This window comes from Plecotus auritus (genome assembly GCF_963455305.1).
Source record: "Plecotus auritus genome assembly, chromosome: 3".
In the NCBI taxonomy this organism is placed as follows: domain Eukaryota; kingdom Metazoa; phylum Chordata; class Mammalia; order Chiroptera; family Vespertilionidae; genus Plecotus; species Plecotus auritus.
The window spans coordinates 28,175,697-28,191,241 of NC_137772.1; the positions used below are offsets into that span (position 1 = coordinate 28,175,697).

Here is a 15,545-nt window from a genome sequence, read left to right on the forward strand (position 1 = left end):
TTACTAGTAACAAGTCTTTTTTTTTTTAATATATTTTTATTGATTTCAGAGAGGAAGAGAGAGGGAGTGAGAGATAGAAACATCAATGATGAGAGATAACCATCGATTGGCTGCTTCCTGCATGTCCCACACTGGGGATCAAGCATCTGCCCTGAGAACCGAACTGTGACTTCCTGGTTCATAGGTCCATGCTCAACCACTGATCCACACTGGCCAGTCTTTTTTTTTTTTTTAATTGCTGGCAATTAAAAACTATTTTAACCCAGAATGGCATTCTGCAAATCTAAATGATAACCTCTATGCTTAATTTCAACCCTTAATCAAGTAGTGCCATATTATGAACTATTTCTTCACCTGTTCCCTAAATGAAGTTCAAAGTAGTTCTTTGAACTTGAATTTACAGGGTTATGTATAGTGCTGATGAAAGACATCTATTGGGAACGATGACTTTCCTGTCAAAGGAAAAACCAGAAAGAAACAGCCTTAGTGGTAGGCAAACTGCGGCTCGCGAGCCGAGGTTTGCCACTCTGTTGACTAATGAGTTTGCCGACCACTGGCCTAGATCAGTGGTCGGCAAACCGTGGCTCACGAGCCACATGCGGCTCTTTGGTCCCTTGAGTGTGGCTCTTCTACAAAATACCATGGCCTGGGCGAGTCTATTTTGAATAAGTGGCATTAGAAGAAGTTTAAGTTTAAAAAATTTGGCTCTCAAAAGAAATTTCAATCGTTGTACTGTGGATATTTGGCTCTGTTGACTAATGAGTTTGCCGACCACTGGTATAGATATTCCTGGGAACCAGCTGCAGCTGAATGAGTCTTAATCCTGCTCCAGCTGAGAAAAGCAGAAGAGTGAAGTCAAAATGTTCTAATTCATTTGCTGCAGATCCTTTGTGAACTGACTCCACCCTGAGTAGCCAGTTAGTAAACAACTGTACCAGAATGAGGCTCTAAATAATTCCTACACAAAAGATTTATTTGTTGTTTTTTTTTAAGTTTTAAATTGCAGCATGAAAAGTACTCATTATTGTAATTTAAGAAAGGCTTCCCAATACACTAGAAAAAAAATTTTTAATTTTACTTTAACCAGCAAATTTGGCACCTAGATTCATTCAGTCCTCTCACATAGCTAAGAACCAAGTCAGTGTAAAAAATAAACTGTCTCCAATATTCAAAATAGAAAAGAGAAAAAAAAAACTATCAAGGAGATTCTTAAAATTTCAAGAGGCCTAGAATAATGTTTTTTTCAAGTTTCATCAAACAGTTCCTGTTATCTATTCGCTTTCACAGTATTAAAAATAAATGTAATATAGCCCTAGCCAGTTTGGCTCAGTGGAGAGAGCATCAGACTGCAGACCAAAGAGTCCCAGGTTCGATTCCAGTCCAGGGCAAGGGGGCATGTACCTCGGTTGCAGGCTCCTCCTCGGCCTGGGCCCTGGTTGGGGCATGTGCAGGAAGCAACCAATCGATGTTTCTGTCACATCAATATTTGTCTTTCCCTTTCTCTCTTCCACTTTCTCTAAAAATCAATGGAAAAATATCCTAGTGTGAAGATTAAAAAAAAAAGGTAGCCCTAACCGGTTTGGCTCAGTGGATAGAGCATCGGCCTGCGGACTAAAAGGTCCCAGGTTTGATTCCGGTCAGGGCATGTACCTGGGTTGCGGGCACATCCCTGGTAGGAAGTGTGCAGGAGGCAGCTGACCGATGTTTCTCTCTCATTGATGTTTCTAACTATCTATCCCTCTCCCTTCCTCTCTGTAAAAAATCAATAAGATATATATATATATTTTTAAAAAGGTAAATATAATGTAAAACAGTGCTGGCCCATGTGTCAGAATGAACTAAATAAAAAACAAGCAGCAAGGCCCTAACCCGTTTGGCTCATCGGCCTGCAGACTAAAGGGTCCCAGGTTCCATACCGGTCAGAAGCACATGCCCCAGCTGCAGGCTCAATCCCCAGTGGGTGACATGCAGGAGGCAGCCAATCAATGGTTCTCTCATCATTAATGTTTCTATCTCTCTCTCCCTCTTCCTTCCCCTCTGAAATCAATAAAAATATTTTTTTTAAAATAAGGCAGCAAGGATAAAGAGAAAGACAATGTATTTTGCATACATTCATTTTACATTTGGTGTTTTATGAGAATAATAAAAATTTGTATTATTTAATGTTATTGAAGGGCTATTATATAAATATATTATGCCTATAAAACTTAAACATGTGAAGTTCTTTAGAGACTTCAATAAGAAAATACATGTTAAAGCACTCAGAAACAATGCCCAATACATTGTTAGCCTTTAACAAATGTTAGCTATTAATAGGTTTCTAGCCGAAACTGGTTTGGCTCAGTGGATAGAGCGTCGTCCTGTGGACTGAAGGGTCCCGGGTTCGATTCCGGTCAAGGGCATGTACCTTGGTTGTGGGCACATCCCCAGTGGGAGGTGTGCAGGAGGCAGCTGATCGATGTTTCTCTCTCATCGATGTTTCTGGCTCTCTATCCCTCTCCCTTCCTCTCTGTAAAATATCAATAAAATATATTTTTAAAAAAATAGGTTTCTATAAGCAACTGCTTATATTCTCTTGCTGATATGGGACAAAGAAAGAGGTGAAGATGCTTAGATCCTCTAGATCTCTATTCCTAAAGCAATTTGTAGTATATGATGTTTTTATTAATTTCTTCTCTTTATTTCATCCATTTATTAGAAGTTACCCCATGACAGAGTCAAGTGCTAATAACTCTAAGTCAGTGGTTCCCAACCTTTTTTTGGCCATGCCCCACCTAAGCATCTCTGATGCCCCACCTAAGCATCTCTAAAATCCTTATGTCCCCCTCCCCGTGATATATAATTCTTATTATTCAAAAAATGAACTCCTATTCACGTGGAGGAAGCCTAAAAGGACATTAACTTGGTCTAAACAAGCTTCCAAAGAACATGGCATCCATGAAAGAGAAAAATAAAAGAATGAGATTACAGTTGAAGTACTGAGGACGAAATCACTAAGAAATTGTTTAAAAAAATAGTAATATGAAGTGATATGAAAAAAATAGCAAATAAAGTTTCAAAACATATAATAGAAAACTGAAATGCATAAATGTCACAATATATATTTATATACTGTATATGAAGCCCCTAGAACCATAAGAAATACAAAAAATTCACTGTTAATAACTCATTCTCGAATTGCCCTTAAAAATCAAACTGCCCCCCTATAGGGCATGTGCCCCACATTGGGAACCACTGCTCTAAGCACAAGAAAATGTTTAGGTATGTGCATTAGAGTTCTGGGTATAGTAGTTTTGGTTAGCAACGACTAAACCAAAGGTTGTTCAGTAGCTCAAGTTTTCTTTCAGGATATGTTATGGGCTGAAAATTAACAGAGCTCATAGGCTAATTAGAAGACCAAAAAATACAATAGAGTTGATTGTATTTAAACATAAGTTGCATTACAAACATCTCTGCCAGAGTTACTTTTAAAAGTGTGTTTGTCTTTTTTATTTGAACAAGTCTGCTGAGACAGTCATTTCCCAAGCACATATATACTTAATCTACACCTCAATGACTTCTTAATAACAAATTTTTTATTTCTCAGGATGCAGAACATTTAAACTCACCAAAAAATGTTATAATGTAAGAAATGTATAAAAATTGTAATTATTGAGATCAATCAGTTGCAAACTCAATAACATTACAAAATCTACATTATCCATGACACTATGACTTTACCATGACACAAAAAATAAGGTCCACTACATAAGGTTAGGATAATTTTCTCTAAAATAATACTTCTTTACTTAAAGACTACTATGTCAGCATCATCCTCCATTCCTATCTCCATGATGTAAGAATGAAAACTTGTGGCCCTAGCCGGTAGCTCAATTGGTTAGAGTGTCATCCCAATACATCAAGGTTGTGGGTTGATCCCCCAGTCGGGGCACATACAAGAATCAACCAAAGGCCGAAACCGGTTTGGCTCAGTGGATAGAGTGTCAGCCTGCGTACTGAAAGGTCCCAGGTTCGATTCCGGTCAAGGGGCATGTACCTTGGTTGCGGGCACATCCCCAGTAGGGGGTGTGCAGGAGGCAGCTGATCGATGTTTCACTCTCATTGATGTTTCTAACTCTCTATTCCTCTCCCTTCCTCTCTGTAAAAAAATCAATAAAATATATTAAAAAAAAAAAAAAAAGAATCAACCAATGACTACATAAATAAGTGGAAAACAAATCAATCTCTCTGTCTCTCTGTCTCTGTCTCTAAATCAATAAATAAACAAAAGAATTAAAACTTGTAATTTAAAAGTTTCCCCCAAAATAGTGTCCCAATAATACAAAATACACTTGTTTGCATGCTCTCATAAAAAAATCTTATACTAGTATTAGAGGCCCGTTGCACAATATTCGTGCAATAGGCCTTCCTTCCCCTGGCTTCACTCCCAGCTCCCGGGAGCCGGCACGACCTCACTTCTGTCTGGAGCACTGCTCCTGTAGCTCCCTCCGCCGCCCTCCTCCCCCTCATACCAGGCGTCCCACCCCTCCCGGCCGCTCTGCGCCTGCATGTGCAAATTAATCCGCCATCTTTGTTGGGTTAATTTGCATACTCACTCTGATTGGCTGTGGGCATAGCGGAGGTACGGTCAATTTACATGTTTGTCTATTATTAGGTAAGATACTTCAAATTTAATTTTTTTTCCCACTTATTTACTACTAATTTATCTCTTCTCATCATTTTTGTAGTATCTTTTGCTTTCGGATAGTATGAGTTGGTTTTTGGTTTTGTTTTGTATTTTAAGTGTACATCATCCCTGAATTTAACAGCACGAATAATTATGAAAGCGTAATTGTTCATAACAGGATATCCTATATAATAAAGCAGTAATATGCAAATTAACCCTCACAGCCTCGCACAAGATGGCCACCCCCATGTGGTCAAAGATGGCCACCACAAGATGGCCAGCATGGAAGGGCAGTTGTGGGCAATCAGACCAGCAGGGGAGGGCAATTAGGGGTGACTAGGTCAGCAGGGAAGGGCAGTTGGGGGTGACCAGGCTGGCAGGGGAGGGCAGTTGGGGGCGACCAGGCTGGCAGGGGAGGGCAGTTAGGGGTGACCAGGCTGACAGGGGAGGGCATTTGGGGGCAATCGGGCTGGCAAGGGAGGGCAGTTGGGGGCGATCGGGCCGGCAGGGGAGCAGTTAGGCGTCGATCAGGCTGGCAGGGAAGTGGTTAGGGGGTGATCAGGCAGGCAGGCAAGCGAGTGGTTGGGAGCCAGCAGTCCTGGATTGTGAGAGGGATGTCCAACTGCCAGTTTAGACACAATCCCTGTGGGATCAGGCCTAAACCGGCAGTCGGACATCCCCCAAGGGGTCCCAGATTGGAGAGGGTGCAGGATGGGCTGAGGGACACTTCTCCCCCCTCCTTCCCCCCAGTGCACGAATTTTGTGCACCAGGCCTCTAGTCTAAATTTAAAGCTTAAAAACATAAACAATTTTATAACATGTAAAATGTGAAACAATTTTACTATAAATTATAGGCCATTTCCAATAGCTAAATCAAAACTTTTATCATTTTTCAGTAACTTGAAAACATATTTCCATTCTAACCAGCATCCCTACACCAAAAATCTAACTTCCCACTTAATCCATGAATTTAAAATGCCAAATTCCAGTAACAAAATAATTTGGACTCTATATTGTCTGCCTTAATCCCTGACAGAGCCTACATCCTAAATGCACTGTTCATGGTAGGCATCTAAATGTTGACTGGATAAATAATGAATAAATGAAGTAAATGAGCAAATTATCTTATAGTAATATTTATATTTCAAAAAGAAAGAAATCTACAAGGAAGAAATTGTTATTTAAGCTAGTTACACATTATCACCCTCACCTATATCCCACAGTTTAAGGGAAAGCAACATTCTGTCCCAAATGAAAGCATTCTATTACAGCCATGCATCCAATCCCATACTGCAAATGATAATATTTTAGTGACAACTGAAATAAAAATTAATTAGAAATTATTTTTTAAGAAAAGAATAAAACAAAATGTTATATAGACAAGCTATTTTTATGGACCTTAGGTATACAAAACTAGACTATTCATAATCTTTAGTTTCTTATACATTCTTATCACTGGTTCAAAGTCAGTTTTAGAATTCATTCTATGACAGAAAGAGAAAAAAGGACACAAACAGTGAATGCAGTGAGGGAGGAATGTGTCCTTTCACAATTAGAGAATATGCTATTAATACAACGAACATTCATAATTATGTATTTGTGTGCAGTAATAGGCATTATACATAACTCCCAAGAAGCAGTAGGTATAGCTATTATACAATAAATCTGCAGTAGACTTCCCAAGTTCAAATTCTAGCTCTGTCACCTAATATTTGACTTGGACAAGGTACTGAACTTCTTTTATGCCTTAGTTTCTTCATCTGTAAAAAATAACAGTACCTACCCTCACTGAGTTGTATGAGGAGTAAATGAGTCAATAAAGTTAGCTTTAAAGTAATGTCTAGCACACAGTAAAAACATGACTAAGTTAAGTAAATAAACTACTACAACCTAAAGCTAGCTCAGATAGTTCTCTAGAACATGGATAAAACTTTTAAATCACGGTATCCCACAGTTTCTCTTCACTATCAATGTGAAAACATAAGTTCAAGTGTCTAACAAAAACCCTTAAAAATATTTCTACACAGCTGATCTCATTGAAAAGAGCAGAAACCACCCTCAGCTGATGAAAATCTAACATATAGGTCTATAGTTCCTTCCAAAGGTTAAAATAGAAAGAAAATAAATAAATACAAAGTTAAAATTAATATAGAAAACAGTAAAGAAGAACTTGCTCAAGTCACTCCACATAGTCCCTGAATTTCATCTCACCCCACAGCTGACCAGGCATATATATATATACATACATAATATATATATATATATATATATATATATTTGCATTCCACAGAAGATAACACCATTTTAGTTTCAAGACATTTCAGTTTTAAGCAGAGTGCCTGACCCACTGTAGGTACCCCCAATACCTATTTGCTGAATTAATTAATGCCTAAAAGTGAAGCTACTTCTGGCCTATATTTTCCTTTCTCCATCACTGTCAAAAATACACTCTGCATAATTTTTTTGAAAATATCTAAGTTTGTAACAGGAAGCCAATCAATTCTACATAGGCATCCATTGGCTACTTCAAAAAAAAGGAAGGAAAGTAGTTAAAATACAATAAAAGAAGACATACATACACTGTTATCTGTTTAGAGGAAGAATAATTCCTCATCCTAGAGTTCACTGTATAATTTTGAATATGAGCTTTTCGTATCTTCAGGGAAAGTCACTCAGGAAATTCACCACTGAAAATAAGGCTACATTTAAAAATATAAACAGATCCTATCAACTCTAATTTTGTAGATACTGTCATGAAACTAGTTTTCCAAGACTAGTACACATACATAGAAGTCTACTCAATGAAACTCAATTTTCCCAAATGTATACTCCAAATTTAGTTACTTCGGTTAACAACGCTATATATTAAAGTTAGTAATCAAAAATACATTTCTAACCAAAGCACCAACAGATCTCAACTAGATAAAACTCAGCTCAGCTGCAAAATAAGGATTGTTGGGTTAGGTTCCCAAAGTCCCTTTGAAAAGTAAAACCCTAGGATAATAGGACTCAGATTTGTCCTACACTGCACTGCACTACAGACTGACTACTTTTTAAAAATATGGCTAAATATTTTTTAAAATTAAAATATCTAACTCAAGCAAGGGAAATTATAATACAAGCAAGCTCCCAGGTGTTCTAACAAGAATTTATAATACCCAATTCACAGATATAACACTAAATTCATTCTAAACTACAAATTATTCCATTTCCATGCAATTATTAACCTGTACACCATTTAAAAACAGTCGTAGGTATCATTGTTATATTTCAATTCATTTCAGTCATATGTGATTAAGAAATAGTTCTCACAGGTAAGAGTTCTTACAGCACTGAACAGAAAAAAGCATTTTAGTCACTTTTCCACCTTGAATATTCAGTAATGCTCTTAATAAATGCTCAAATGATACAGAGCCATTTTGTGAAAGTGGTTCTCTATCAGAATAATTTTAAGGGTAATAACAGTAAGATAATGTTTCTATTTCAAAGTTTCTATTTTTTCCAAAGTTCACAGAGAAAATTTAACAATAAAATAGATCGCTGAAAACTTCAAAGAAGCCCTAACCGATTTGGCTCAGTGGATAGAGCGTCGGCCTGCGGACTCAAGGGTCCCAGGTTCGATTCCGGTCAAGGACATGTACCTTGGTTGCGGGCACATACCCAGTAGGGAGTGTGCAGGAGGCAGCTGATCGATGTTTCTCTATCATCGATGTTTCTAACTCTCTATCCCTCTCCCTTTCTCCCTGTAAAAAATCAATAAAATATATTAAAAAAAAAAAAAACTTCAAAGAAAAATACTGTTAGTTTTCAATTGTTAAACAAAATTCTATAGGTGGAATTTATTAACTGCAGTAAATTTAGATCAAATCTTAAATATTTTATACAGGGTGTGGCAAAAGTAGTTTAAAGTTGTTCATATGGAAAATAATACAATAATTAGTAAATAATATAAGAATAAACTCTTTTGCATATTCACAACTGTAAACCTACTTTTGCCACACCCTATATTCAATGTTAACTTTATAATCTTCTGATCCTAGAAGCAGACTCTATGATCTTAAGCAAAGAGTATTTTACTATTGTATACAAGGTGTACAACAACTTAAATTACTACCACTTTCCACAGTACTACAATTCAAAGCAAATGAAATAAATATAAAGCTAGGACACGAGGTCAATGTAAGAAAACAGCTATTAACAAAATTCTCCTCATCCCCAAATATCTACTTAAAGACCAAAATTTACAGTTAAGAAGACGTACTTTCAACTGCACAAAAATAACAGCATAAAACATAGTACAGGAAGGTAATCAACTGTGAATCAAAACTCCCAACTCCCCAGAACTTTACTAATACATATAGGATACTGTATTCCTGACCAATGTAGTTGTACCTGTCATAAATAATATTTAGGACTCATTATATGCAAATAAATTATACGACAGAAAGTTAGAATACAAACAGGAAAAATAAAAATTGCAAAATTTGCTTAGCTATTACTATGGGTCAGGAGAATCAGTCTCATTCGTATCTAATGATAATCTGCAACAAAAATGGAAAAAAGAAAAGAATACAGGTTCTTAGAGCCACCTGCTTGTTTCAAATTCTCCAGCACTTGGTTGCTCATTAACTTCCAGCAGTACAGTATTATAAGAACTTTTATGCAACAGTTTTAAAGTTGTATAGCACTTTTTAATTCTAAAATAAACATGTTGGGGTTTTTTTAGGTAGATCAATAGTCTACACTTTAAATCTTAGGTGTCAAACATTTCAAAGTATCAGAACAAGTAGCATCTATTGAGCTCTCACACCTAGAACTCACCAGTAAAAAAAACAGAGCTGATCATTTCACAAGTCTCCAAACACCAAACTTGTGTAACTTCTATATTACTTCCTAGAAATTGGACTTTGTAGCATACTACATCATCATCTCTATAAGCACTGATGCATATACCATTCTCACCTTATCCTTTTCATGTGGAAGGAGTGACACTGGAGGTAAAGAGGAAAGAGACTCGCAACTCTCTTTCCCATCCACATTGGTTGCTTTAGTGTTAAGCCGATAAAGAGGTCCATCTTTAAGAAGTCTGCCATGGCCAATGGCGCGTTTAATAGCCAATCGGAACTGCTGGTGAAAACCTGAGGCAGCACTGCCTCCAAATAATGCAGACACATCCTTCTGACCTTTCAAAAATCGTTCAATGCTTTTCAAAGTTGAGCCACCGGCCTCTGCCAAGCCATCAACCGCCCGCTTGATCAGTTTATTCCAATCTATATTTTGTTTATTGTCTAATTTTCCATGGTTTCGAGGTTTAGGAAGTGCTATTCGCCCAGGATTATCAGGATCTTTATAGGAATTGAGACCTTTATTTGAAACTTTTAAAATTGTTCCATCTTTAACACTCAACTCCAATTGTTCTAAAACAGTTTTACGATCCAAGCCATGGGATGAAGACACTGCATTGCATATCCTTTCTTCTGAAGGGCGCTGTTTCTGCTTCTTCACTTTTTTGATGGCCTCCAAAATCCATTCCGTATACAGCGGGTTAGCGAGTTTTACCATGGTGAAGGATTCGTATATCCATAGAGTCGTTATCCCTTATCCTGATGCTGAGTAAGTTTTACACCATGGAAAACAACATTCTCGGAGGTTGGGAACCAGTTAACCATAGCATACAAGTTTTCTGGCCTAAGTCCTTCCTCCTTTCACAAAATAGAATGCCTCCCACTTTACTTTAGAAACCTAAATAACTTGTTATTTGAAATGTTTTCAAGCTTCCCAATAGGTTTCTCAACAGCACCATACATGGGTCTCTTCATAAAGTTGTAAAAATTCAAGAACATCTCATTCCCCGCAGGAAAATGTGCATCTATGCCTGAAAAAAAATTAAAACAAAGTCAGTTTTCTATCAAGGCTCATTTTGTGAATAAGCTGTAGCTGAAGAAATATCCTGGTCTTTAAAAGCAATCAAATAGTGTTTACTGAGCACCTGTAGAAGTCTTAATGTTTCTATCAACATTCCAAAACAATCATGTATGTAAAACACTGGGATAAAAATGAAAAGAAAAGAAAAAGCTGAATAACTAGGATACAATGAGGAAACAAAATGAGATGCACTATGAATGACCTTAGGCTATAAGTAACCAGAGGGTGCTGGCTATTCTTTGCTCCACAATCTCTGCTCACCAGTCTATTAACTGAAACTCTTCCTTGACATCTTTCCCCAAGAAACTATTCAGCACTTCAACAAGTATCTGGATTAGTAGAAAGAATCCTGTAATGAAAGTAAGAGGGAATCTTCCACCTTTTAAAATTCCAGACATTCAGACTGGATAAAAACAGTAAGAAAATCACTGAGAACATTTTAACTATTTCATGTATTAAAGAAACAACAAGTAGAATTTACACAGATCAAGTTCATATTTTAAATACATTACTTTAAACATGCCAAATGAAAACAAAAACAATACTGAAAATAAGTGTGAAAAGTAGTTAAGGAATTTTTAAATAATCTAATTTCATTCAAATTTTAAGAATTACATGCCCATAGCTTCTCATAGCCAAACATTTTCAATATTTTGGAGGGAGTGTAACAACTGTCAAAATGTTTATAACGAATCTACAGATAAACCAAAAATGGGAAAGGCCCAGAATCACTGTTCAAATGCACACACTACAGATGAAATGTACGGAAGAAAAAAATGTATTCCCTGTTTGTGGGTCTAAAGAGATCTCAGAGATTCAAGATTGCTGTCCTGAAATAAACATTAATAAGTAAAACACAAACATATAAATATACTGCCTCTCCAGGATCAAAGTCATTATTCTTTCAGACAAAAGAAACTGGCAGACACAAACAATTTTTAAAAATCACCAAAATAATGAATTCTCAATCTAAGTAACTCCTTTACTTCCAAAAATAAATTTAAAGTGTTTTTAGACCTCTGCTCTTATTCTGAGAAGCATTCACATTACAACATAAACAATGCTAAAAATAAGGTTCCCACGGCAATTATTCTTAAAAGTGAAAGAATGACATTAAACTCCAAAGGAAAACCAAAAGATATTAGGAAAGAAATAGTACTATTAACTATAATAGGAAAGAAAAAGCTTAAGGAAATACTCAAACCTTAGAGCCAAGATTTATTTTTAAATTATTTGACTAACAAGAAGCCCCCTGAGAGAGCTCTATACTTCATTTTGGTGAGAGGCTCAAGAGGATAGAATTCATAGTATTATTACTCTATGAAAGTTAATTATGAAGACATTAACGCTGAACTAAATGAGAAGCTACAACCTGAGTTTAAGAAACTAGGAACAGCCTAATTGATTAAACTCCCAGGTAAAAGAATGAATGACAGTTACTCGTTATCTTTGCGGCCGGGATTTTCACCCGTCTCCAGATCTTCCGAAAGTAAAGCGCCTGCAGACTTGAACTTTTAACTCTGAAAGTGCACCAGCCGGTGGAGAGCAAGCACAACTTGCTTCCTACTATCCTTCCCGGTCTCCATTCCCCACCCCCAAACACATCTTCGCGCTCACTTTTTAAAAGAGCAAGAAACTTTAAAACTTGAAACAGCACAACCGGCAACTTGCCAACGGGTACGCCGTTCCCATTAAATGGAAACAGAACCCGAGGACTAAATTAACAATGAAATCACGTGAAAGCGTTAAGAGTAACGTATCTCCCATTCCCAGCCTCTTCAAATCCTAAGCTCCACAGAGGCCGCTTCCAAGGAGGGTTTGGGGTACGCAGGCTGCCCAGGAAGCCTGACAGGTCGGGCAGCTCCTGTCCAAACCGGCCGGCGTTGACAGGCAGCCCGCCGCCTCCCCTCCCGGCGCCCGGGCTGACAGCCCGACAGACACAACACCACACGTGCTGCCTCCTCCGCACCACAACACCCGCCAGCCTGTCACCCCCATTTGCCGCCACAGCCCCGCCGGGATCTCCGCGCCCGGGCCCAAGCCGGAGAGCGGGAGCCGCGGAGCGCGGGCAGGAGGGGCCGCGGCCGTCTGGGGCGGCGAGCGGCCGGGCGCAGGTGGGGCCGGGGCGGTGGGTGCGCCCCCGAGGGAGAGCGGGCTCGCCGGCACAACCCAGCCCGAGGCTCGCGGCCTGGGCCGCTCGCCGCCCGCCCACCCGCCGGCACCCCAGGCGGCGCCCGACCAGCGGGCGGACGGCGGGAGAATTGGGCCTGCTGCGCGCGGTCCGCGGGGCGGAGTGCGCCCGGCGCCGGCCCGGCGCGAGGGGGCGGCCGTGGTGCCCCAGCCCGAGGCCTGGCGCAGAGCAGCGGGAGGCGGCGCAGGCCGCGGCGGGGCCTGCAGCCGCCCGCCGACCCCGCGAGGCGGCTGAGCGGGCCCCGGAAGGGCTCAGCCTCGGGCTCGACGGCCGAAGGCGATCGGGGGTGGCCCCTCGGCTACTTACCGGGGGCGAAGAGAGCCGGAATCCCGGGGACCCGGGCCGGACCGCGGAGATGCCCCAAACTGACACGACCGCCATCTTGGAGACAGTGAGCTCCGGCCGGGGGGAGGGGAGGCGAAGCGGCGGAACAGCCGCGGGGGGAGGGGAAGCGTCGCGGGGGAAGGGCTGCCTGGGGGAGGGAGCTGGAACAGCCTGGGAGGGAGGCAAGGGGGAGAGGGAGGGAACACTAGCGCGGGAGGGGGGTGGCGGAGGAGCGGGAGTCGCTGGGCCGAGTGCCGGGAAGGGCCGGAGGGCGGGGCGGGATAAAAGGGAAGAGCCGGCCGGGCGGGTCACGTGGGGCCGGTACAAAAGGCCAAAGCTAAAGTGGGAGGAGGACCTGATGGGGCTGGAGGCCAACAACTCGGGGTTCCTTCTCGCGTTTCTCACGCGGTTAAGTCAGACGGATACTCGGGAGAGAAGATGGTGTATCCCCATTACACAGCTGGGGAAATTGAGGGCAGGAGCATGGGTGGGGTGGTATCGGTGTGGTACGGAAATCCGGTGGCCAGACGGAATCTGAACTCTTCATGGCGTCTGTGTTTACAGTTAGCAGATCCTCCCTGCCCACTTCTGAGCGCTCACCCCACTTCCACAGTGACTCTCCCGGAACCTGAGGTCGGGAGCTGGTCGGCGGGGAGTGGGCAAGTGCAAGAAGGAAGTTGCCTCCCTTCATCCTTCCCTTCTGCTCGCATCACTCACCCACACACCTCACTCCTACCTACTGTCAGGGGGCGGGGGGGGGGGGAATAGGTGCGATGAGAAGCGGAGAGAGGGTAGGAACTTAGACACCGTGTTAAGCTCTTTGTCAAGTCTGCACAGTGATTTCGTTCTCCCCACAACTGAGAGACTTGTTGGACCTTACCAGAGTCATTTTTATAGCAAACAGCACAAACTAGGGTGGGAAGACTTGCACAAGGTCACTCAGGTATTTGGTGGCACACATCTGAGTTCGCAGCCTAGGTCGGTCTTACTCCAATGCCTGTCGGTCTACTCGCCCTGTGCAGAATTGCTCTTGTCCGAAATTATGGCTGAACCATGAACTGGCACTTTTTTATGGCCCGACTGTCCTCTGCTGGCTGCATGTGTTTCTTTGTCTTTTCTCTCGTCTAGTTTAAACTCCTTGAGGCAGAGATTAAGTCATACTTTTTTTTTTTTTTTTTTACTGCATTCACTGGAAAGGCCATAAATGACAAATGAAACGACATACTAAATGCGTAATAATTTTGCGTATGTTTTCCTGCTACTAGACCTTTATCTGACTCCTGCACAGACTGTCTCCTCTAACACCTCATTTTATCCCAGTTTTACCTTTTGAAGACCACCCTCTCACTGCCTTAACTTCGATGTTTACTTTATAAACTTTTGTTGTATTGACCATTTGCCTTATTACTTTGGCAATTTGTGTGTGGCCTTTATATATTTTATTAATATATTCCCTTATATATACTGTTCTAGGATGTCTCTTTGCATCTCCACGGCAGTATTGTACAAGCAGTACAGACTCAAAAAAACAAAACAAAGGATAGCGAATGAACAATTTTAAGCCATTAAGAAAGGTGGAATTTCTATGCCCCCCCCAACTCAAGTCTTGAGTGTTTATACCTCAATCTATACTTTCCTATCTATAGCTTTTCTCTACTCTAATTATTAGACTGTTACTCAATACTAACATAAAAACTTATGTTTATATGGTGGTCCAGCCAACTCAATGTCCTAGCACTGACACTGATAACATAAGTGTGGTGTGATAAAGATGTACTGAATCACCCTACTTCACTGCCCCAGCCCCAAATTAGGAGAGAAATTTGGAGATAGAACATAATCTATTGGGATATTTTTCATCCTAGAGTAATCAGACAGATGCATCCTCAAGTAAAATGGGAGCTATTTGTAATGGAAATACAGGAATTTTTTTAAAAAGGTTTTTATTTCCCAAAGAGGACAGATAAAAGCACATTAATAGAAAGAAAATTAGTTCTTCTTGTGAGAGTAGTATGTGGTCTTCAGAAGAAAAATAATATGTATAGAGGTGATCTGTTTGCCTTTGGATAGATAATTTGGAAGAAAACTAGCCATAATCTGTAGAGCGCGCCTGGGAAGGCACGTGAGCATTTCTTTAATTATTGTCAGCTGAATCCAGTGGCGTTGACGGAGCCACGTCCTGCCTTGCCAGAGGCAGGAGTGTTGTCAGCTTGACCTTCAGCCCAGGCGCCAGGGGGTGGGTTTCATTATCTAAATCCAGCCAGGCACCAGGAATGAATACGACTGGGCCCACCCAAAAATGCACATAATCTCCTTTGTCTTGACCTTTAGAAAAACTTCCTGATTTTTGCTGTATAAAATAAACAGGCTGTATTGGCTCTGGGTCCCTGTCTTTCCATCAGAGGAACAGTGATCCCACCCAGCCCCAGCTTTTTCCTT

At 40.6% G+C, this 15,545-nt stretch overlaps 2 protein-coding genes across 3 annotated transcripts in view; one reads left to right on the top strand and one right to left on the bottom strand.

The window, feature by feature from the left end:
* KAT6A (lysine acetyltransferase 6A) overlaps positions 1-13,186 on the bottom strand; it is a 132,796-nt gene extending 119,610 nt beyond the window's left edge. For both annotated transcript variants that reach the window (XR_013960087.1, XM_080659320.1), the window contains exons 1-2: positions 13,089-13,186; positions 9,629-10,541 (exon numbers count right to left, since the gene is read on the bottom strand). Coding sequence is in view for 1 of the 2 variants with exons in the window: in XM_080659320.1 (XP_080515446.1) it covers positions 9,629-10,228 (600 nt within the window). In the remaining variant the exon portion in view is untranslated. The remainder of the gene's footprint in view (positions 1-9,628; positions 10,542-13,088) is intronic.
* Positions 13,132-15,545, top strand: part of AP3M2 (adaptor related protein complex 3 subunit mu 2) — a 63,781-nt gene continuing 61,367 nt past the window's right edge. The window contains exon 1 of the mRNA XM_080659323.1: positions 13,132-13,173. The gene's annotated coding sequence lies outside the window, so the exon portion shown is untranslated. The remainder of the gene's footprint in view (positions 13,174-15,545) is intronic.